The 24,418-nt window shown below is 49.1% G+C and overlaps 1 protein-coding gene across 1 annotated transcript in view; it reads right to left on the reverse strand.

The window, feature by feature from the left end:
• Nucleotides 1-4,623: 4,623 nt before the first annotated feature.
• The window catches only part of LOC102986753 (multivesicular body subunit 12B), a 44,100-nt gene continuing 24,305 nt past the window's right edge, over nt 4,624-24,418 (reverse strand). The window contains exons 5-6 of the mRNA XM_028486207.2: nt 5,022-5,116; nt 4,624-4,902 (exon numbers count right to left, since the gene is read on the reverse strand). Of these exons, the coding sequence (XP_028342008.1) occupies nt 4,850-4,902; nt 5,022-5,116 (148 nt within the window). The 3' untranslated portion in view covers nt 4,624-4,849. The remainder of the gene's footprint in view (nt 4,903-5,021; nt 5,117-24,418) is intronic.

Consider the following 24,418-nt stretch of genomic DNA (forward strand, 5'->3'; position numbering starts at 1 on the left):
TCTCTGGTAAAAATTCTTTACATGGAGCTATAAATCAGTTTATAACCACCACAAGAACAAAAGACTCTTACAGCGTAGTGTCCCACACCTACTGTCACCTGTTCCTTAAGTAAAACCTGCCACGTGGCTGACAAGACATTCCTAGGTTGGAAAAAGCAATCCTGGGGCCTCTGGGCTGAGCTGCTTGTTACAGGGACCCTCGGCACAGGTGGTCCTCAGGTTGGACGGGACGCTGGGGAGCCCCTCTTTCCTGACGTCCCCCGAGGTCCCCAGCCTCTGAGGCACGTTGACGCCCAGCACAAGAGCATTTCTTAAGAAACATCTCACTCAACTTCCAAACATTTTAGGGGTTCAAACATGAGTGGATCTGCCTCACGTGGGCATACAGTCTGTCCTTATCAAACTCACAGAAAAGCGGCTGTTCTGCTGTTCCCAGCACCTTACAGGGCCCTCCGTACGAAGAAAAATTTATAAAAGGAATGGTTAGGCTCTCCTCGAACAACCAGCTTATTTTTAGGTTGTCCGTAAGGAAACTGTTGACTCAGAACCAAATCCAGGGGCTTCCCTGGTGGCGCAGTGGTTGCGCGTCTGCCTGCCGATGCAGGGGAACCGGGTTCGCGCCCCGGTCTGGGAAGATCCCACATGCCGCGGAGCGGCTGGGCCCGTGAGCCATGGCCGCTGAGCCTGCGCGTCCGGAGCCTGTGCTCCGCAACGGGAGAGGCCACAACAGAGGGAGGCCCGCATACCACAAAAAAAAAAAAAAAAAAAAGAACCAAATCCAGAGCCTCCGCTTCACGCAAAGCCTCACCCACGGCTGCGCCCTACTTTGCTATATCCTGTATTTTCATTCACTCTTACTTTTTCCCTTCCGTTTTCACTTTGTTACATGCATTTTTGCAGCTACCTTAAATCTTTCTGGAATAGGTGGAAGAGAAATGAGCAAACGGTCAGACACCTAAACATCTAAAAAAATTATAAGGAAAAAAAAAAAGGGAGGACACCATCATCTGGGACTAAAGTAGAAGAAGATGTTCAGGAGAGAGAAGGTATTCTTTCAAAGAAAACTAACAGCCACTAAAAGTTCTGACAAGGAAACTTAGGAACTGGGGCTTTGGGACAGAATCTAGAGAAATCAACATGGCCCTGCAGCCCTTCTCCTCCCAGGAGAAGATCTTAAGGGCACGTAACTGAGGGAGGAGACACACCAGTAAGAACATCGCCAGGAAAGCATGAGCCCGTGAGCTGCCATTTATCACAAGTAAGGACAATTTAAAAAGTGGTTTGCCAACCCTACTATATGCAGGTCACAGAGTGAGACAAACCAGGTACCCCCCGTTTTATTTCACCTACTCTTTCGAGGAAAACCATCCTCAAACCCTAAGGAGTGAATAACATGGCGATGGGGAATTTGAGGGGCAAGAAAGGTGAGGAGACGGCTGGAGCAGCCTGGTGCTTTCAAGCTCAGTGGGTGTCCGGAGGGCCACCGGGCGCAAAAGATAAGTCAGTGGTCTCTGGGGAACACCAGTGGACAGGAGGTTCCAGGGGACTGAACAACAGAAAAAAAATCATGTCCTCAAAAAGGGATAATAAGACAGTTATTGATCTGTGGCCTGGAAGTGATATCCACTAGAATTTGAAAGCATATTATGAGTCGGAAGACTTGCGAACACTCAGAAAAAGACGGCGATCGCTGGGGTCGGCAAGGCTTCCCGAGAGCGTGCCAAGTTCACATCGGTCCTCGAGTTTTTCTTCTTACGAGAGCGATATGTGCTATCACAGAAAAACGAGACACCGCAAGGAAACAAAAAGGAGAGCAGGAAAATCCAGTGAAAACCACTATAAACACCTTGGCATGTACCCCCCCAGACCTTTAGATGTATTTTTTAAAACGAGGTCACACTGCGCGTCCTGGCCGTCACCGATCAGCATTCATGCACGTCTTTTAATCTAAATCAGAACTGTTTCTGACGCTTGAACAGTTAAGGCCACTGTGTGGATGTTTCATAATTTAAGCACTTGCCCTTATTTTAGACATTTACGATATCCACCCCCCACCCCTTTTGGGGGTATTATATTTAAAAAGCAGCAGTGCTCGCCCCTGTGGATAAGTCTTTTTTGCACATCTGTATTTTCCAGAGGAAGTTCCTGGAAGAGGGAGCGTCAGGCCCAAAGGTGTGCCTCATGGCCATTTTGATGCGGGTACGAGATGGCAGGGAAGGGAAGAAGCTTCTCAGGATTTCAGCACCATGTTCCTCACCCCAATTCTGTGGGAAAGAGAGAACCACCCCCTGGCTGGACAGTGCAGAACCGTCGGCATGCCACGCTGATGGGACACGTGGTCCCCCAGATGGCTGGATGGATGTGAACATACAGCAGGACAGCCCCGCTGAGCACGGGAGCACGGCGCGGAGGTGGGCTGGGCTGCTCAGAGATGGTGGCCCAGACGCTGCAGGGTTGGAGCAGCAAATCAGGATGATCACCCGCCCCAGAGGTCACAGAGGGTACTCCCAGGCAAGGCAGACACTAGGCTAAATGCTTTCCTTCCTCCCCGCTTCCTTCCACAACCATTTCACGAGCGCCTCTGTGTGCTGGGGACAGAGCTACATGCTGTGTCCACCGGTCTCTCAGCAGCTCTGAGCAGCGTCTCTCCCTCTGCAGGCAGGACAGAGATGAACTGTCTCAGTGAAAGGTACAGAAGGAATGTATTAACGGGTATGCCCTTGGGAAAACACTTAAAAGTACATATTCCTTTAATAACCATACGTACAAATTAAACGTGGGCTGCTCCTCAAACTTCTAATTACATTGTTAGGAAACCCTGCTTATCTTAGGAAGGGACCGCAAGCGAGGGGCGCGGTAATCGAATGATTTCAGGAACGAACCAGAGCAGGCCAGGAGTTCGCACCAAAGGCTCAGTGCCTGACGTCCGCGGCGAACGTGCGCCAGAGCTGCTTCGGCAGGAGAACAGGGTGGTGATTCGTTCCGCTACCAGCAGAGCGCCAGGCGTCATGGCTTTGGGCACTGTGCACGGGCTGGGGGCTGGGGCACACGCTGCCTTGACTGTCTTCGGAGTGAACCACTGAAACCTTCACTTCGCGATGCCAAACTGAGACGTGTCTCTCAGTGCCAAATACTGTTGGAACGGGGGGCGGGGGCGGGGGCGGTCTCTGCTCCCTTCTAGCCAGAATGGCTCGCAGGCAGGCTGCCGCTGGGCAGGCTTCCCAGCTGCACCACGGCTGCGCAGTGCTGAGTCTGCAGGCCTTATGGAGCCCGCGGGTCCCGCGGGGCACGCCTGGCAGCATCACAACAAAGCAGTCCTGGACCCTGGTGGGGCAATTTGGTGCTGCCACCACCGAGGAGGCCCGGGCTGCCTGCTGCCCTGGGCCACAGCCTCAACAACCTCTGTTTGGAAGATAAAATCCAATTGACTGCCACTTACTCAAATGTAACAGGAAGTTTCTGAAGGGCTTCCCCTGCGTCTTGAGGTTGTTACCTCGGTATTGCTAAACTAACAGCTGAAATGAACCCAGACAACACCTCATCAAAGACGTGGGGCGAGGAAGCAGTGGCCCAGAGGCAGACAGGAACATTCCTGCCAAACCAGAGGAGGTTTCACTCTGTGGGCCCTTCTCTGCAGAAACGTCAACAGCTGGGAAAGCCATCAGAGAATCCAGGTAAGGTGGGGGCAGCCGAACCCCGTGGCTGGAAAAAGATCTGCGCGCTGGAGGGGAAAGAAGTCATCTGCTTTGACCGAGCTTTCCTTACGTGCCTTCGGGACGGGGCCGCCCTGCTGGATTTCACAGACCTATTTTGCACCACACTCTGCCACTAGGCATCTGGGGAAATATTCAGCTTTTCTACAAAATAGGTCATCTTTCCACACTTGTTATGCTCCTTGTCGACTCTGCTGAAATAGCCAGAGCACAAAAGAAATTCTCCCTGGAGATGCTTCTCTTAGACAACACGTTCCCGCTGCCCTGGGGAGCTTGGCTCCTGGAGAAAAGCCAGGATGAGGGCTTTGAGAACAACCCTGTCCTTCCTTCCCCTTCCCCTTCCCCTTCCGCAGCAGGAGGGCCACCCAGAAACGGAACAACTGGCCTTTGCTTACACTTCCAAACCTATTAGGGAGTGATCATAACAAGAAAAACTAACACTGACACGAATTATACCATTGTTCTAGTTCATCTATTTAGTAACCTGAAGTTGCAATTTTTAGAAAAAAGATTACCTTGCAAATAACCGATTCATTACGGTACATGAATGAATGCCATGTTCCCGTGTTCAAAACGTCACTCACCATTAAGGGTATGTGCTGGTAAGCGGCACCGATCTGCCATTTCCCCCTTATATACAAACGCCCCCCCAACTGGAGGCCCCGTATAATTCAGAGTCAAGTTTGTGGGTCTCCTCAGCTCTTAGCAAGTCACCTGCCCTGCCGGGCACCTAATGAATCTCAATTCTGTAAGAAGGCTTGTAAGTTTTTTGAAAAAGGAAACTAGGACTGACGAAGTTCCTGCCAAGGTGTAACACCATCCGTTACGAGGCCGAGTTCTGAACTCACAGACTCATACGATGGGGCTGGGGGTGGGGGAGATGCCAGCGCACCCGCTGGTCACAGACCTGGCTTTGAGAAATGAGAGATGAGGACAGACGTGGATACGGAGGGCAGGCGGCACCAGGCCTCAGGTCTGCGGGGTCCCCAGTCCCCGCGGGGAACCTGCCCTGGATCTGGCAGGTGAACGATGTGGCGACTATTCTCTGGAAACCTCCCTTCGAGCTTGTGAAATCCGCGCATTGTTTTTCATCATTAGTTTCAAAACATGCTGAGGATCTGGCCCTTCACTAAGCGCTACGGCGACACAGAGGAAAGGGAAGGCCTGGTCCCTGCAGGGAACAGGCCCCCTGCAGGGGTAAAAAGAGAGGTAAGACACACAGATGCCGTTAGCAGCCAGGAAACACGTAGAGGGAGGCGGCGCCTGGGACTCGGACGCGCTAGCTGGCCCCTCGCGGGGCCCACGTACCTGACATGGCACACAGATTGGAGAGCTGGCACTCACAGTCCGCCCGAGTGCTGTTCCTGCCTCGGAAGGTAGCAGGGAGCGTGAGAGAGACGTGCCTGAGAAAGACAGAGGAGAAAAAGCAGGTTACAGGGTGCACGGAGCAGCCCCCAAGGCTCAGAAAGCACAGGCGCCACCAACAGCCCACAGCCCACAGAGCCCGGGAAGCGGGCCGTCCCGGGGACCTCCGCCTTCTCAAGCAGGACTTGAGCTGCCCCACCAGCTCGAGTCCCCCTAGGAACTCAGAAGTTTCCAGACATCAGTGGCCACTTTTTTCCATACAGGGAAGGACATCCAAGAGGAAGAAAGGGTTTCCCAAGCCCTAGGTGATGTGGCAGGTGCCCCGAGGAAGTGGGTGCTTTAATCCTGATCTCCACCCGCTGGGCAAAGTGCCCCAGTGGGACCAGGACGCTCAGCTCTGAGCTCAGGACTTGGCTTCTCCTGTTGTCTTGGTCCCATTACCCATCCGGTGGCTTCCACGCCTGTCCCGCGGGGCTGTGGACGGTCACAGCCCAGGAAACACTCTGTGAACGAAGGCGTTGGGTGTTATTACCACGTGTGTCCAGGAGACGAACGCCCACCGAGAACCACAACGGCACGTTCCCCTGAACTGCTGTGTCCGCGTGTCCCCCTCAGGTGGGAGCACACAGTAGGTGCTCAGGAAGTACCTTCCATCCACCCAGCTCGTCTTTTATGGCGCAGGTGTCGGCCACTGAGGCTCACGACGCCCACACATAAGCAGGTGTTCGATCAAAACACGTGAGCCACTTGTTGTGGTCATCAGCTGCCTTTAGCGAATGCCGAGAAGAACGGTTACAATGATAGGAAAACCATTTAAAACCCAACAGGTCTGGGGGACAAGAGCAACACAATTACCTCTTCGTGGTGTGACTGGGGGTTGGTTTGAAGTAGCCTGAGCTCTGGTCACACGCGGTCATTTCTAAAACTCAAGAGGGGTGGGTAATGATCACATGAAGAAAGCTTACGTTCTACATGCTGCCCTTTCCACACAACAAACGCGTGACCTCCCGGAATGACTCTGGGCAGGGCCTGTCCCCACAGGCCCCGGAGGAGCAAACATCTGTGCCACCGGCCGGCCGGCTGGACCAGGGAGTGGGGCCTTGCTGAGCGCGAGTCCTGCGTCCACGGCTCAATCCTGATGAACTGAGGGTGCAGAGGTGAGCTACCCCCCGGCAAGGAGCTCTCAGGCTGGGGGGACAACGGGGCAGGAACAAGCCGCTGTGCAACAGGACACGCGCTCGGAGGAGAATAAAAAACCACATGCTGAGTGAGCACGAAAGCAGGCGGGTGGGGCTTCCGGGGACACCGCCTCAGAGGAGGTTGTCGGTCTTATAGGAGGAGACAGGAGCGACGGCAGTCAGGGAGAGCTGACTCTGCTGCAGGGTTAGGCTGCCTGTGGGAGACAAAGCCGGGGCCAGAGGACACCAAACGCCACACCAAGGGCTCATCCGCTTGGACGAAGGCGCTCACACTCCGTTCCGCCCGTCACAGCACAGACGCAGGCACTACTGCTAACCGTACAGAGTCACAGTCCCAGCTCCGGGGAGTCTGGTTCAGTGGGCCTTGGGTGCAGCCCAGGAATCTCTGTGACAAGCCCCAGCAGTGCCTCTGAAGACAGGCCGCGTTCGGGAACCCTGGGGGGGCGGGGAGCAGCTGCAGAGGGGTTGTACGCAGTTGATCGATGCCTCTGACCACAGCACTTAGTCAATGAAGCTGAGCAAACAGAAGAATGAGTCACTGACTGTGGTTGTGGGTGAGCAGAGCTAAGATGGTGACAGGCGACCCTGCAGAGAGGGCTCGCCTTGAGCTGGGCCCCGGGGTCTACAGATGCCAGGGTTCTCTCGTGGCCCCGCACATCGCCCCCGCAAGGCAGGTACAGGGCCCGGTGCAAAACCACGGGGGGACCTGTCAAATATCATTAAGAATCTCAAGATGGCGACAGCGGAGGTGGAGCGTTAAACCAAGCGCGGGGCCCTGTGCGATGCACTGGCTGCACACCCGAGAAGCTGGCCGGGGGCAGGTGTCGGCACTGCACCCACTGTACACTGAGGGATTTTCCAGGAGCTGGGAGAGAACCCACACCCTGAGACTGCTGTGCCCCAAGAGCCCTAAGAAGGTGCATCCCACCTAACTAAGGACACGGAACATCTGCACGGTGCGGCAGCCGCTCCAGGAAGCTCGCAGAGGAGGTGGCGTGTTGGCTGAACCTCGGACGACAGGTGCACCTGGGTGACTGCACAGAGGGCCTCCTCCTTGGATGAGAAGACAGGGTCAGCCCAGCCATTCAGCTGTCAGAGATGGCTGAGCAAGCCCTGGCCCGCGTCAACCCAGATGGGTGGGGGAGGGGGGACTTGGGGCGGCAGGACAGGCAGGATCCCTGCTTTTGCAGAGCTCACCCCGCAGCAGGGGACACAAACACGTCCGTGAAGCTGCAGGGGCAGCGGCTGACGCAGGGCAAGCAGGAAGACTCTCCGCACTCCCCCGAGGAAGTGCCGTTCCGGTGGGGCACTGGGGACGGGCAGGGCTGGAGGGGTGAGGCAGGGAGGGGCTCCGGGGCAGCTCTTAAGCAGCAGGAGGTCTGGCTGAGGGGGGACGTGGAAGGAGGCCGGGGTGGTCAGGGCCTGGAGGCTAGGGAGAGGGTAGGGGACCAGGCTGAAGAGAGCTTCGGGGCCACGGCACCCAGGACCCCACACGAGCTCTGACTTTACCCTGAAGGGTTTTCAAGCAGAGAAGTGACGAGATCCAATTTACAATTTTAAAAGATGACCTGCTTGCGGGAAAGTGAGGGAAAAAACTGAGATGCCACGGTAGCTGGGAACAGAGCAGCCAATCACGATGAGGACTGTCACGGAACTGCAAGCAATTATGCAGCACCTACTGCGTGCAGACTCAACAATTCCCGTCAGTATCACCTGCTGTGACCCTCTAAGTGAAGAGTTCTGGGGTAATTCTACGGCCCACGGAACTTCAGAAGTGTATGGTAGAGAATCAAGCTGCCCGGTTCCTCAGCTGCCCTGTCCACAGGGACTTCCTGGCCGAACCTGCCTGGCTTTCTGGGGCAACAGGCTTTGCCTGGCTGACCCCACTCTGCAGCTCCTCCTCCCCTGGCCTAGTTCCTTCTGTCTCGCAGCAGCCCCTCCTGGCTCCTCCTCCAACCTTGTGAGGGTCGCTGTCGGCAAGGGTTCTGCTTTAGCGTGTTCCCTCACTCCACACACTTTCCCTGGGCGACCTAACCCACATCTGCACCCTGGTTTTAGCCGTCCTCACACACCAGCCCACCTCTCCAGACTCTCCGGTCACTGCTTACCCCTCCCTCCAGCAGGAAGGGTGAAAGTCCTGTACATCTCTGAATCTGCCACGTTTTTCCTGCCTCAGCCTGATTCTTCAGCCACCCCACTCCCTCCTCCTAGAATCCCCATTTCCTCCTTACCTCCTCTTCAAACTCCCGTTCGTCCTTCAAGACTCCACCTAAGCATGCTCATTTGGTAAAACCCTTGCTGGGCCTGTCCCAGGCTAGATTGAGTGTCTGTGCGTCCTCTCTCACTCCAGTTGTCGCAAGACACCTTCTCAAGAGCAGGACCAGATCAGATCAAGTTGGTACCCTATTTTCTAGGACAATTTCTTCCCCAGAGTAGACAATCACTGAACAAACGGCCGTTGAACAAACCGAGCGTTGAACCGACGGCATCAAAACCCCTGGATCTTTTTGGACATGAACCGCTGTTGCCTCTACTATTGCATTTCACCTGTGTGTTTGCTCAGTTAGACTCAGGGGGTCTTTGGGAGACCCATGACACCACACATCCCACTCCCCTCTGCTACAGAGGAAAACAGGTATGACGTAAGAAGTCAGTGGTGACTGCAACCAGGAATTTACAAGGGAAAAAACCGAAAAAGTTTCTGATCATGTACGACAGACAATGTGGGGCTGGTGCGGTAAATGGGAAATTAAAAGAGATTTCAAGTTGCAGGCCTGACTCTTTTACAGACCAATTGCTCAATAGGAATCCATCCAATTGAAATCAGGTTACCAAAAACTCCAGCTCTGGTGGCTGACGGTGAGGGGGACGGGGCAGCATTAAGACCAGACAGTGGGACGGCCCCTGGCCAGAGAGGGCCGTAGGAAGAGGGGTCCCTGCACCACAAATAGCTGCTGCTTTTGCCTTTTCACTTCTATTGGTCCTGGACACAGGGAGGAAGGGACATGGGGACAGGAGAACGAAAAGGCACACCGAGGCCTCCCGTTAATGAGAGTGGACAGTTTGGGCCGAGGAGACAGATCACCTGTGGTTAAATCAAACGAAGAAGTCCCCTGCTGAAGGAGAAGTGGCCCAGGGGCGCTCAAACTCCTATCAGCCGGAAAGGGAGGGCGGACAGGAACGGCCCCGCAGTCAGCCGAGCCTCAGAGCGAGATGAGATTCTAATTCCTCGGCATCTGGTGGGGACCCACCTGCCAGGTGCCGGGCTGGGTTCCTTCACGTATGTCACCTTGCCTAATCCTCTCGGCAACCTTTTTAGGCAGGAACAATCACTTTCAGTTAACAGAACAGGAAACTGAGGCCCTCCGAGACGAAGCTGACAGAAGCGAGCTAGAATTCACGAACAGGTCGGTCCACGTGTCCTCTGGAGGTTACCACCATCACCTTAAAGCTGCCCTGATGGATCATCTTTACCGTCAGGTACACAGAGTGAGATCACTCAACCAGGAATCCGGGGTCCACCCTGAGGTGCCCGGGGAAACCGGTGACGCCAGGGACTCGACCTGTCTGCCACTTACTAGCTCAGTGACCCTCACAGGTCACAGTCCCTCTAATATGGGAAAAGCTACAGGCAGATTTGGACACCCAGTGGAGGCAGTGCTGGCGTAGTGGTGGAGAGTACCGAGCCCAGAGTCCACCCAACACAGGGTCCAAATCCCGGCACCACCAGCAGGGGCTGGGCGCCCTTCAGCAAGGGGGTGTTGCCTCCCAGTGCACAGACGCGGGCAGAGCCGACAGCAGAGCACCAGGATGTGCCAAGCACGCGGCAGTACAATTCCCGCTCTGCTTCTTCCCCTTCCCGCCCGCCCTGGCACTGTTTTAAGCCCCGCTCGCGAGGGCCTCAGGACGGGACCGCCACGAAACGCCTGTACCTTCCCTCTGCATTGGAAGGAAACCTGAGCTGCCCCACAGCCGGCAGGTCCTGCCAGCTCTGGCCCGTCCCTCCTCTCTGACCTGGGCTTGTCTGTGGTTCCCGCACCCACACCCTCCAACCTCACCAGCTGCTTTCGGTCCCCTCCTTCCCTCGCTCGCATTCCCTCTCTGGGGCCTCTGCACTTGCTGCTCCTGCTTCCTCAGGCAGGAGCCCTTGGGGAAGCGCCCCGCCTCTCTCTGGCGGCGCTCCCCCTCGGACACTCACTTCCCTTTCTGCTGAGCCCTTCTCGCTTAACAGGACCGTCGATCTGTTTACGTGTCACTAGGACGAGATCTCCGTGACCCTTTCTCTTTCCACCGTCTCCCAAGTGCCTACAACAGTGCCCTGCACACGGCGGGCACTTAAAAATTATTAGGGAGAACCCTGTAAGATTACCTAATGCTGTTGAATGAACCAGTGAATCCAGCTCTGACCTGCCATTAGAGAGCATCTGGGGAACCTTATAGGAATTACCTTCGTCGTGGCATTGCTTATAAAGCCAAAAAATGGAATCAAATTAAATATCAAATAATAGGGGACTGCTTAAAAAATTACAGTACAGCCATCTGATAAAATATTTTACAGTCATTTAAAATATTTTAGAGACTACTTAACAGCCTGAGCCCACGCCCACTACCACAGCGCCTACTGAGAAAAAAATATAAAGCCCTTATTTTTACACTTGGAGTTATAATCAGTTAACCCAATACTCTTTGGCTTATTGCCCATAACCTGATGATCTAATAAGATGAAAGGGATGCCCCACTCATGGCACTGGGTGTTGCTGGAGGAGGAAAGAAAGAAGCAGCCAGGCACTTCAGCAGAACATGGGCACGAAACACTCAGCTTTTCTGAAGCACCAAAGCCAGGGGAATTACGAGAACGAGTATCAAACAAAGCTGGGATGGCATCGAACAAAGCTGAGACCAAGTCCATGACCATGATGCGGGCTGGGAGCCCCCCAGACAGCAGCTTCAGTGGAGTCATTTCAATGGGCCCCAAAGTTGTTGATCACTCTGTGATCCCTCCAGATCACTCTGTTGATCTAGAAGAGTGTATTTTAGATTTTAAGAGAGTTCATAAAGATCACCAGCAGGCCAAGGAGAAGTAAACCCAAGAACTCAGGAAATTGGCTCTACCTGGGGTGGCACCTAGAGATGAAGACCCTCTGGTACCTTCCCCAGGAGGTCCTGGACCACTGGAACAGGGGACTGACCGTTAGAGGCCAGCAATTTCTGCCACTTGACTCAAATGATGGATCATGATTCCAAAATCTGTTTGGTAACCAGAGAATTCCAACTAGGACAGCCCCTGAATCCTAGGGGAGCTTTACCAAGCTTTCCTCCCTGTCCCCCACCCCCAGAATGGCCCAGAGAAGACAGGGCGCACCCTGCAAGCCATCACGTCTCTCTGCACGGGCGCTGGCTGTTCTGTAACAAATAGGTCAGCATCGCACGTGCTGCCAACCACAGCTCCGGCTAAACAGAGGCTGAGGGAAATTCCGCTTTTTTCCCCCAAGTCAGTCTTTGGTACCTTATTCAATTAACATGGCCACTAAGCTGCAGACAGCTCCATATAAAAGCCCTTCAGTTATAGAATACATTTTATTATGTGACAATAGTTGCCAGCACGATTTATTTCCTTTGATGGGATTCTGCTTTTTCCTTGTTAATTTAAATCTGTATTTTCTAGTGCTGATTCCAGGTCTGTGTGAATTTTTAAAATGTTACCATTAATCTTCCGAACCCAGTGGCCACATGTAATGAAGATGGCTCTGCCCAGGCAGCCGCGATGCCGGCTCTCCTCTCAAACTGTTGGAGGTCAGCGCTGAGGGGCCCGTGGCTGGTACGGCAGAGGTGGACTCATGGTTAGAGACAGATGTCACTTCTATCTTCCACCCCCTGCGCGCGCGTGCACACACACACACACACACAACACACACACACGCAACCGACAAATATCGTGGTGTTAAATCACAATTCCCATTCTGTTTTCTGGCTATATCAAAACCACCTTCTGCGTGCGGCAGCAGTTTTCCATGTGTGCTCCAGGGACCTCCAGGGGCTCCTCAGACTCTCTCAGGGAGTCCACGAGGTCACCACTACTTTCATAATAACACTGAGACATCACTTGCCTTTTTCCCTCTCATCCTCTCATGAGCAGACAGAAAAAACTTCCAGAAGCTTATGAGGATGTCATCACTCTGACGTCTGCTTAGGTAGTCTCGTGTTTTACATTTTTCTCAGTTTTAATTTTTAATAAGGTAAATATAGATAAACATAACCCATCCCACATCAAGAAAAGCTCTTTTGAATCCTCATTTTTTTTTTTCTCCAGCAGGAAGGAATCCTCAATTTTTAAGACTATTAAAGTCCTAGACCCAAAAGTTTGAACACCACTCTTCTAGGACAATGTGTTACATGTAACTCTGAGGAGGCAGGTGTCTGGCTGTCCTACCTCTGGGTCAGGATGTTCCTTAGACACAAGGCCCCTCTGAGTCAGAATGACAGACTACTCTAGATATTTAAACAGTATATCACCCAAATAATGAGAAATAACATTTGTTTACTCACTTTCACTGGTACAAAGAATCATTAGTTGAAAATATTTAAAAGACTGAAAAAAATTCAAACTAGGAGGATGAAATGATACATGTCCTAAAAAGACATCAGGACTATATGACTTGTAGGGCCAGACGTGGCTCTAGCCAGGCTCCAGTCACCAAGGGTCTACAAAAACGAATGAGAACAGAGAAAGGTAAGGATGGTTCAGAAGATTACCACCAAACAATGAGCGCCCACGGGAGAGGAGGGGAGGGAAGGAGCAACTCACACATCCTGCCCTTTGGCCAACACCCAGTCTAGAAATATATATCCTCCTGAGGGCCTGTAAAAAATGTCACACAACAAGATAAAAAGAACATTACCTCTGGGAAAAAAATGTACTGTAGGATGATGCAGAAAAAGCTATCTGCATTAGAAATAATGCGGAAAAAAAATCCCCCAAACTGAATCAGCAGTATCGTGGATAAGCCTCCCACTATTTTCCAGAATGCAGAGGAGGAAAGAACACAGAGATGACAATGTTGAGGAAAAATATGATAAATGTGGAGAACTAAGACCAATCTAAATATTCTAGGTGTTAGAAAGAAATCAGAACAATTAAAAGAGAAGTAACAATAAAAAACAGTTTAAAGCTTGCCTGATTAAAAACCAACTAAACAACAAACAACAAAATATGGAAGCCGATAGGGCTTCCAACATTCCACGCAAAATCAATAGAGACTCACAGCCAAATAAATCCTGATTTCAAGACCACCTAATTTCAAGACTTAGTGTGAAGCTACAGTAATCAAGTCAGTGTGGTACTGGCATCAACACAGACATCGAGATCAATAGAACAGACAGACAGTCCAAAAATAGACTCACACATGTATGATCAATTGATTTTCAACAAAGGTGCCAAGACAATTAAACTGGGAAACAGTAATCTTTTCAACAAATGGTGCTAGAACAACTGGATAGCCACACACAAAAAAGAGAACCTTGACGCTTACCTCACAGCACATACATACATAAAATAACCCAAGAGATTCACAGAACTATTCTAGAAAAGAGGAAAAGGAAAGGGTAAACTATTAAGTCCAGGCCCTGGGGTTTGATACTTTTTATTTAAACACATCTTGATTGACCAGGCATAGCATGGCCTCTTCTCAGAGAAAAGACAGGAGAAAATCTCTGTGACCTTAGGTTTGTCAAAGACTTCTTAAATAGGACACAAAAAACCAAAACTCTTCCGGAAAAAATAAAATCGATATATTCGACTTCACTAACATTTAAAACTCTTGTTATTCAGAAGACGCTGTTAAAGAAATGGAAAGGCAAACCACAGGCCCAAAGAAAATATCTGCAAACACATATCTTACTTATAACTAGGATATATCCAGAACTTACAACCTAATAGAAGACTAACAAGGCAATTTAAAAAAGACCATATGATTTGAACAGACACTTCACTAAAGACAATATACAAATGGTAAATCAGCGCATGAAAAACATGTTCAACATCACTCGTCATTAGGGAAATGCAGATTAAAACCACAACGAGATATTACTAATTGCTCCTACATTATCGAGGAGCAGTTAGAACTCTTATGCACTGTTGGTTGGAATATAAAATGGTACAACCACTTCAGAAAACAGCCTGTAGTCTCTTAAAAAGGTCAACATACCCTACGGTACAAGACAGCCATTACACTTGTAGATTTTTACCCAAGAGAAACAAAAGCATATCATTTGTATACAAAAGTACCGAGCAGCTTTGTACGTAAAAAGTAAAAAACTAAAACCAAGCCACATGTCCAATATCAAGTGACTGGATAAACATATTGTGGTCTAGCCATACAATGGATACTACTCAGCTTTCCCAAAGGAACTAGTGATACATGCAAAATGGATAATCTCAAGATAATGAGGCTAAGTAAAATAAGAAAGATAAAAAAGAGTACGTACGGTATGATTCCATTTGTATAAGAGTCTAGAAAATGCAAACTAACCTATAGGGTTAGAAAGCAGATCTGTGATTGCCTGAGGAGAGAGGATGTATTACAAAGGAGCACAGAGAAACTTTTGGGGGTGGTGGATATATTCACGATCTTGATTTTGGGGATGGTGTCACAGGTGTATACCTACCTATGTCAAAGCTCGTCAAATATGTGCATTTATTGCACATCGAGTATACTTCAGTAAAGCTGAAAACACTTTCCTGATCTTAAAAAAAAAAAAAGACCTAATAAAGAAGCCAACGGGGCTCACAGTATTCCAGAAAAGGCAATGAACAGAGACCCACGATGAATCCTGGCAAATACTGACGGTGACTTCAGACCTTTCTTCCGTCATACTACACGCTGAAGGCTAGGGAGCCTCAGAGTTAGGAAGGGAAAGAAAGCTGAATGGATGAAAAATTTCTGAATCCCTAGTTGTCTTTCACATGTGAAGACAAGAACAGAAAAGATCCCGTCCCTTTCCCTGAAAGAAATACATTAAAACATGCTCCAGGTGATTCAAAATTAAGACCTAAGAATAGGGAAGTAATGAGACAAAAGGACTGGCGTTTATTCTTTCCCTCTGGAAACCTAGCCTGAGGAAGCAATCTGAAACATGAGAAATGACTTATTTAAGATAAAAACCGTAAAATAATGTTCGCTGACATTTTCGCAGGGCTTACCCTTCACATGCATCATGTAATCCCGCCCGGATCCTATAACGAGGCACTGAGATCATCTCTATTGGACAGGAGGTCTCAGAAAGGTTCAGCAGCTGGCCTGAGGGGGCAGAGCTTGGATCTGAACTCTGATGAGGCAAATTACAAAACTCAGCTCTGAGTCATGACTCTCTCCTCAAAAACGGGAAATAACACTATAAGGTGTCTGATTCAGAATATTTTACAGACATGAAATGATGTTTACAGGTTTTCCGGGTGGAACTGGGCGAGGGTGCTTATGGCATGATGCTGGGTGAGGGACTCGGGCGCACACTGGGCTGAGGACAGTGATCTCGGCTGCAGGAAGAGGCAGAAACCGGATCCTTGGGGTGGCGTTTGTAAGAGCACGGAGTTGGGGAAGTGTTCATACAATGCTAGCAGGAGAGACCAAGGAAAAGGAACGAGAGAGACATTTTTATATCAACATGGTCAGATCTCAAAGACGTGGCTGTAGAGTCAAAACAAGAAGGAATAAAACAAAAACCAAGTCGCAGAATGACATATATGTAAGCCACCACACAAACAATATATTCCTATGGGTACGCATACACACATGTCCCAGGACAAAAAGGACCCGGCAGCTTAGAGCAGCGATGGCCCTGGGCTACTGGCAGGACTGGGATGTAGGACGGTGTTTGTGGTGTGGACAATACAAGTCTCTGAGGTCAGGGTGTGGATGTTTTTCTCCCTGCTTTTTACATATTTTTATATGTTAACTTTTTCAACGAGAAATTATTTTTCTTTTTATCAGAAAAAAAAGATGGCAAACATTAGGAGGAGAATTCTAGAAGAGCAAGGGTGCATAAAAACGTCCTGCACAGCACTTGGTGCTAAAGGAACATCTTGTTTTCCAGCTAATGTGGCTGCTGCTGGACAAGGACCAGAGGTAATGCGCAAAAGAAAGTAACGGAATGGGGGGAGGGACGGAGGAGGAATATGCAAAAGCCACAATAATTGAGTGAAGGCGGGCAGGGGGGAGAAAGAACACAGCAAATGGCTAAATGAAATTCCACTTTATTCCTGCAAAACACCGTTGGGAAGAAGTCATCTGTGACACACAGCTTCTGTGCCAGGTGTAAGGACATGCTTAATGAATGCCATTTAATGAAGAAAAAGGCTCTTATAAAACACCTGGCACAAGCAGGGTGAGGGAGTCACAGGAAGGGAGACCTTCGCCGCACCTGCTGGCATTTTAATAAGCACCTTCTAGAGCATCCGCTCTCCAAGGCTGGTCAACGGTGTCAGAACCAGGTCCCTGACCACTGCCCACACTCGCTGACAGTTTGGGGAAGCTTATTTCTTAAGGACCATATGCTCAGGTATTGGAGCGCTCTGGAAGGTAATTAAAATGGATCACTTTCAGCTGGAAGGGCCTGACCGGCACTCACATCCTCCTCTAAGACTTCACAGCCAGGATTCCCGCGCCGGGTCCCCTGTGCTTCCAAACCGAGATTTTGAGTTACCATTCAGATCTGTGCAGACCCGGAGAGGTGAGAAAACACTGCGTTTTCCTGTAACCTGGTTCTACTAAAACAGAGAGTCAGTTGTTGTAATGACCCTGGGCCCTAAAATATTTTTAGGTGTGGCGATTTTTTTTCTCACTGATTTTGGAGCCAACCTCAGAAAGTGCAAAGTTTACTACCCTTTCTCGTGATCTGATGAGACATTTTGCTTTGTTCTGTTCTGTAAATGACACCAGCAAAGTCAAGTGAGGTTTTATAAAACCTAAAATGGACCTATTTCCTCTGCAATGATAATTCACTACCTTAAACCTTCCATGCCCAGACCTGAAACTTAATTCCAAATATACCCAATAAATTGATGCCATCCAAGGGGAGACAGACTGCGGGATCCAGAGGCGCACAAGGGTTACTAGAATCAATACGTTGTGACCAACTCAGTCCACCAGTTTTCAACTGAGCTCCTACTGTATGCCAAGCACTGTGTTTGGCCCTGGGATAGTTTTTTTTAAATGATTAAGTGCATATTACTAAATGAAAGAAGCCAATGTGAAAAGATTACATACTGTATGATTCCAGCTCTTATGACATTCAGGAAAAGGCAAAACTATGGAGACAGTAAAAAGATCAGTAGTTCCCAGAGGGGCCTCAGGGAGAGATGAAAAGGCAGAGCACAGAGAATTTGTAGGGCAGTGAAAATACTGTTCATGATATTATAATGATGGACATATGTCATTACACGTTTGTCCAAATCCATAGGATGTACAACACCAAGAGTGAACCCTAAGGTAAACTGTGGAATTTGGGTGATTATAATGTGTCAATGTAGGTTCATCTTAAAAAAAAAAAAAAGAACGAACCATTCTGGTGAGTGAGTGACACTGATCATGGAGGAAGTAAGGCGTGAGTGAGGGAAGGGGGTATATGTGAAATCTCTGTACCTTTCTCTCTATTTTGTTGTAAACCTATAAAGTCTTTTAAAAATAATTTTAAAAAACAACCCCAAACCCAAATAAGACTCATATCTTTCCCCTTTAGTTGTATCTATAAGTAAACTGAAACACATACATAAATCCCCTCTATCATAAAGTAAAAAGCTCTAAATATCATAAGCTACACAAAGAGAAGACTATAAGGTTATATGCTTCAATTTTAAAGCAATGGCATTAAACAAAACAAACATCTGTTGAGGGCCTACCACACACCAGTGCCTCCACTAGAGCCTGTGAAGTACCCAGGGACGTGGGAGCTGCAGTGCCACCTGCCAAGAGGGAAGAACGTGGTGGGGGAGGAAAGCCCAGGGCAACGAAACAGCAATTCAAGAGTCAAGACAACGACCTAAGAAATGTCACAAAGTAAGGGAGGGGCAACAGAGGCTTCTGCAGTCAGAGACCAGGGAGGTCATTGCTGATTTACGGTTGGGAGTGGCTTTCTGGAGGTGCGGGGTGGGGGTGGGGGGGGGGGCGGGCACTGAATGCTTTGTTCCTGTTATCACCTGTGTTTATGACAGTCACCACTTACTGAGCACATTCTTCATGCTTCTCACTCATCTCTAATCTTCACAACCCAGTGGGTTCTACAGGTAGGAAGAAAGAAGGTTCTGAGAGGTTAAGGAACTTGTCCAAGGTTACACAGCCAAAGGAACTGGCTGAGCTAGGATGTGAGTTTATGCTTTTTCCACAAAGCCATGTGGTTTACCTAGACAACACAAGCACAAAAGTATAAATGCAGACTTGTGCATTTTCCATTGAGGCAACCCATTTGCCATGATCAATATAACTTCAACCTACCAACCTGACTATATAATGAGTCTTCCTCATGGGCAACACAGACACACACACAGTCACAAGCACACTCCAACCAAATCACTCTGCACTGGACAAGGGAAAAAAAGCTGCCACTGGAAGGCTAAGGAAATCACAGTTCCAAACTCCCCAAGTTCCTAAACGCGTAACTTTAAACTATGTTACGACAACATACTCGACAGCATATGGCAAATCAATTACTAGTTTAAATCTTAAAACAAAAACATGGCAAGTGTGGTGCAGAAATAATCAAGAACAACGGTTCAGTTTAGATTACAGTGGGCCACTAGAGTTTTGAATACAATTAATCATCATTCCAGGCAATGGGAAGCCATATTGACACTTATTCCTAATTTGAATATTTAATTAGGGTGAAGTTCTTCATCAAATTACCGCAGAACTGGGAGAAAGCCTGGAAGACTTACACAATTGCTATCTTAACCCCTTCCCAGCTGCTCACCTGTGAGCGCAGCCCTGCTGGGGGGGAGAAGGCCTGTGTCCAGCCTGTCACCGTGGGAACTCGGGGGGGATGCTGGCGATCAAGGCTGAGGGGGGCCAGATGGTGACAACAGAAAGGTCCAAGGGAACGAACTGCTCGTGCCCAGAGTGAACTCTGAAACGAACCCTGGACCAAGACAGAAAGTCACATGCGCGAGCGCCCACTGTGTGCCCGGCGTGGCACTTCCATGTGTTTCCCCATTTGGTTCTCACAGCAACCCTGCAAAGAAGGTATTCTTATCTCCGTTTGACAGACAAGGAAACTGAGGCTCAGAGGACTGATATAACTTACTCAAGGTATCACTGCTTGTGAGTGGTATCACGAAGGCCAAGTTACTCATCTCACTCACACACGCACACACCCCCCTACCATGTACTCCCCAAAAGTGACAAAGGGAACACTTAACAGTCAATAAAAATGTATTTAAAGCTGTATTTTGGATATTCTGCATCGTGCAAATAAATTGGAGGGGGAGGGCAACCAAACCCAGGCCTCCTCAAGCAGCATTCTAAAATTCACCTCTTAGATTCAAAATGCACCACTGAGCTCCCCAAGCTGGGACATCACAATGACGCTGCGTCCAGCGGCTCCGGAGACGGGTGAGGGCACGGGCAGCAAAGCTCAAGGAAACAGCCTTGGGCTGCAAACTTGACACCCGGGGCTGCCGCCCCGACCCTGCACACGGGAGCCTTGCCGAGGCAGTCACTGCACAACACCACTGGTGGCCAGGGCGGGGGGCAGGGTGGCTGTGGTCAGTAACAGGTGTGAATTCGTTTTTTTTTTTTTCTTTCAAAATGGCAATGGCTCAACAGTAGCATTTATAACTACCTATCAGTTTGGACAAGAGATTACATTTCCTTAAGGTCCTCTTTCTCACTGTATGAAAAGACTTTTATTGACATTTCACGGGTGCCATGTGATTCTGAGTGACCAAAAGTCACACATTTTCCCATGCAATCTCCCCCAAGACCCCCAGGATGGGGCCAAAGGCTGACTGTACACACTGCGCTTGGCCATGGTGGGTTCGGAGATCTTTCTGCTTCCAGATTCCACCGAGGTGCTGAGAATGAGGGGCGTCCTGATGGTTTCTGACTAGCAATTTTCTTTTAGAAGCTCACGATGGGTTCAATTACCCTCCTGTGGACGTGGCCAGAGCTCCATATGCAGCGGCCACTTTTGGCAGGAAGCGGATTACGGGACGGAGGGAAGAGCCAGCCGCGTGGCCCCGCGCCCGGCACCCTTCCCGGCGGGCGGGCTGCAGGAGACCCAGGATCCAGCAGCCCTGCTCCGAGCCTGCTCCTTGGCGGGAGCAAGTGGCGTCGGGAACTTTGAAACTTTCCTTTGTATATTACATTAATCCATACAAGAAAATTTCTTTTAATGAGGAGTGATGTAGTTACAAACTCTCCAGAGCCATAATTAGAGCCAACTAATTGAAGTTGTGTTTTGACACACTTTCCAAATTCACGGGTGCCGGATGACATATTCACAACACTGCTGCCGCACCACCATGGCGACGGCAAAATCATTAAGCTAATAACACTTATTTGCATTCTTCTCACGCCCGCAGCTCTCCCTTAAATACTGTTTCTATTACTGCTCCTTTACTGTAAGTTTCCACTGGAAGACATTAACAGTAATTATTAGTACTTTAGTGGAATTTTAACGTTAAAGAATCGCAACCTGCATTAACATACATCGAATGCCAATTCTTTTCCGTAACCACCGTTGGAAGGTTGGGGGTTATCTTCCTCCACCCCTCACCCCACAACCTGATGGCGACAGTTTCACAGCTTCACTTGGGACAACCACTCCTAGCCCACCCCCGGTGGGATCTGAAGTCCGGGCTCCTGAACTATTCTGTTTCAAATGTTTGATGAGGAAAATCTCTTTTTTTTTTTTTTTTTTTTTTTATAGTACGTTAAAATGAAATAGTTAAGGAGAAATTTTTTCCGAGCAGTTAAAAAAGATCAACAATTTACAACACGGTCTTTGGTAATAATACTAATGAATTCCAGGAGGACGTGCTTTAACCACTCTGTCACCACCCTTTCAGTGATGAAAGACAGACTTGGAATAACCAGAACATGAGAAAGGCCAGCGCGGGCGGGGCAGGACTGATCTGTCAATAGGGAGGCCCTGTTTGCCACCAACAAGGCCAATTTTTTGGATGCGTAACTCACTCACACACAGAGAGGAAGACTCGACAGTTCTGAATAATGGTTATTAATGACTCCCTCCTCTAAAGTGACAAATTACTTCTGAAATTTAGAACCGGAGAGGTATGAGAGTGAAGGGAACGTGACAGGAAATGCCAGCAGCAGAACGTAGCTCCCGCTTACTCCACGGTGGGGAAGGGCTGGGCCCTGGAAGCCAACTCAGATCAAGGGCCCACCTCTCTGGGCATCTGGTGGCTCTGCCAGGGCCGTGGGCACAGCCATCCCCACCTGCACCTCGTGTCAGTGACCAGTGTCTCACCTCCCAGGTGCACCGTAACGGGGAGGTGAGACCTGGTTCCAGCCCTGCTCTCGCCACGTGCCAGCCTCAACAAGTCACTGCCAACAGCCCCTCGCTGGATACTTAGGGTTGGGCTAGACAGTCACTCAGATTCTGGGCTTCTATAAATAACCTGGGATCAAGAAAAACCACCACCATGTCATTTACCTTTCAAAATTCAAGAGAAAATGGGGGCACAGGATGACACTGTCTTAACTAAAAATGGGCACTTGTGTAGAATTTCAAACTACAGTATTCAAATATGTATTTCAGGATAGACGTCTAATCTCAACCAGGGAAGATTTAATTGAGTGAAGAAAATGCTTTCTTAGAAAAATGTCAAAGGCTACACTCCTTTAATGCTTGGGAGTTTTCAGTTTCTTGAACTACCATTCTTGGACCACTCTGCTATTTTTCAAGTCGCTGATTACTCATAAAACGAAAAAGGGAAAAAAAAAGGGAAACTAATTTTCATAGCTGCAGCAACATTCCAAATCGTGGTATTCATTCACTACATATAAGTTTTATTACGCTTGAACCCTGAAATGCCAAAACACCTACCTCCACCATAAAAGAAATGAAGAAAAAAGCCAAGCCTGGCTGAGGGCACTGCACTTCCATTGCAGATGAGCTATTCTCATCTTATCAACTGAAATATTTAAAGAGTCTCTAAACCTCACTGACCCTGCTTTTAAAAACAAGGAACATAATGGGCACTGCTAGCTTTTCATCTTCTTCCAGCCTACTAAAATACCCGCTCCTCCAAAATTCAAGAGTAGCGAGGCTGCCAAACTCAGATTCATGAAAGGCCCCGTGCGCTTTCCCCTCCTTGCCCAATCAATCTCCAAAGCCATGGAAAACAATTTGTTTAGCAAAATGAAGCAATGACTAATTAGGAGGTGGAACGTGGGTCCTGGTCTGGAAGCGTTTACCGCTGGGTTTGGTCCCTGGGGGAGGCCGTGCCACTGGCTGCAGGGGACACTGAGGTGGAGGGTCCTAAATTCAGGAAGCCCTGAGGCTCCTTGAAGGCAGGGAGGACAGGATGGTGGGGCCTGGGTTCCAATCCTGGCCCTTGGGTAAGCCACCGTCTCTCCAAGCTTCGGCTTTCTCATTTCTTAAAATGAGGACACGATTATTCACCTCACTGCATGGTTGTGAAGATTAAAACGATATACATGAAGTGTTTACACAATGCCTGGCACAAGACGCTCAAAAAATTGTAGCTGAAATAATAATGATGATGATGATCATTGTATTTATTCTGATAATTATTAATATTATTATTCAACTGGAAACAAAACATCTGCTGCTCAAGAAGGAAGTTCAAGTTGAATGCTACCCTACCCACAGGCAAAAGTCCCACCTAAATAAATCCAAAAGGCCTTTGAAAAGTTACTGCAGCAAAGGATTCTATTAAACATCCAAATTAATAACGGAAACCCTGCCTTGAAATAGAACAGCATGGGCGGGGAGCGGGGGGGGGGGGAGCCGTGTGCACTCAGAGGTGGTAAAATACCAGGAAATTTCACTTAACACTCATTTTTACTTTGTTTGGAGGCTAGATTTACACTGAGAGACCCAGGTGAAATATTCCATAGAGCCACCTGCAAACAGACTATCAGCTTCCACTCTGATAAAAGGTAAAATATCCTCCTCTAAATGGTCCGCTTCACAAAACCGACCCTGAAGTGAACTGATAAATCTGTTCTGACACATGGAAAACTATTTTCATAATCCTGAAAAAGGCCTTTCTCCAACCCCCCGAGCTCAAACCCACCGTGCAAAGAGCCCTCCCATATTTGAGAACCAGGCATAGGAGGGAGTCATTTCACATTTATAAACCGCTCTCTGGCACAACAACAAGCCCACATAATCATCATAACCACCAAGAGAAATAAGACACTCACAAAGTCACAAAAATTACAAAGATAACACATTTACAAGCAGCAAATACCTTGTCAAAAATCTGATGCGCGAGACGGAAAGCAGGGAAGGCCAGCTCAGAGGTGGGAGGCGTATTGACTGCTACCTAATCGTTCGTTAAATAGAAGCTCTGACTTCCCAATAAGCCATATTAAAAATTGATATCAAAAATAATACCATTCAACCTAAACTCATCATTCATATCTAACAATACCAAACTGCATTCTAATGAAATTTCACCTTCAAAATAACTGACACCAAAACTAAGTTTGATACTGTTACAAAAGCAGCGCGGGCTTTGAGGCCCACGCATTTAAAAGATATTCAAATAACCTTGCTCTGTAGGTCTCTCTCACACCACTCTCATGATCACCAGAATAAATCAGACTGCTCGCAACCCTGCGTGATCGCGGGCTTGGAAGCCGGTCGAGGGGACCCTCTGGTGTATGGCCCTCACAGGTTCTCCTCAGGCAGCAACCACAACTCAAGTGGACTGGCTCCCCCAGCTCCCGCCCACACGGCAGGCTCTGGGAAGTCCGTCTCTCCAGCGCTGGTCATGAGCCTGGAGAAGCTGCACGTGAAGACGGATGGGACACCTGGGGCTGCACCCAAGCACCGCTCCGCTCCCCAGCGAAATGCTTCACACCAGTGAGCCTGTGACCACAAGCATCAGGGCACAGGGACAGTCTGCAAGCCAGGGGCAGCTCATCCGCTTGGGTTCAA

Source organism: Physeter macrocephalus, unplaced genomic scaffold (assembly GCF_002837175.3).
Source record: "Physeter macrocephalus isolate SW-GA unplaced genomic scaffold, ASM283717v5 random_655, whole genome shotgun sequence".
Classification (NCBI taxonomy): Eukaryota; Metazoa; Chordata; class Mammalia; order Artiodactyla; family Physeteridae; genus Physeter; species Physeter macrocephalus.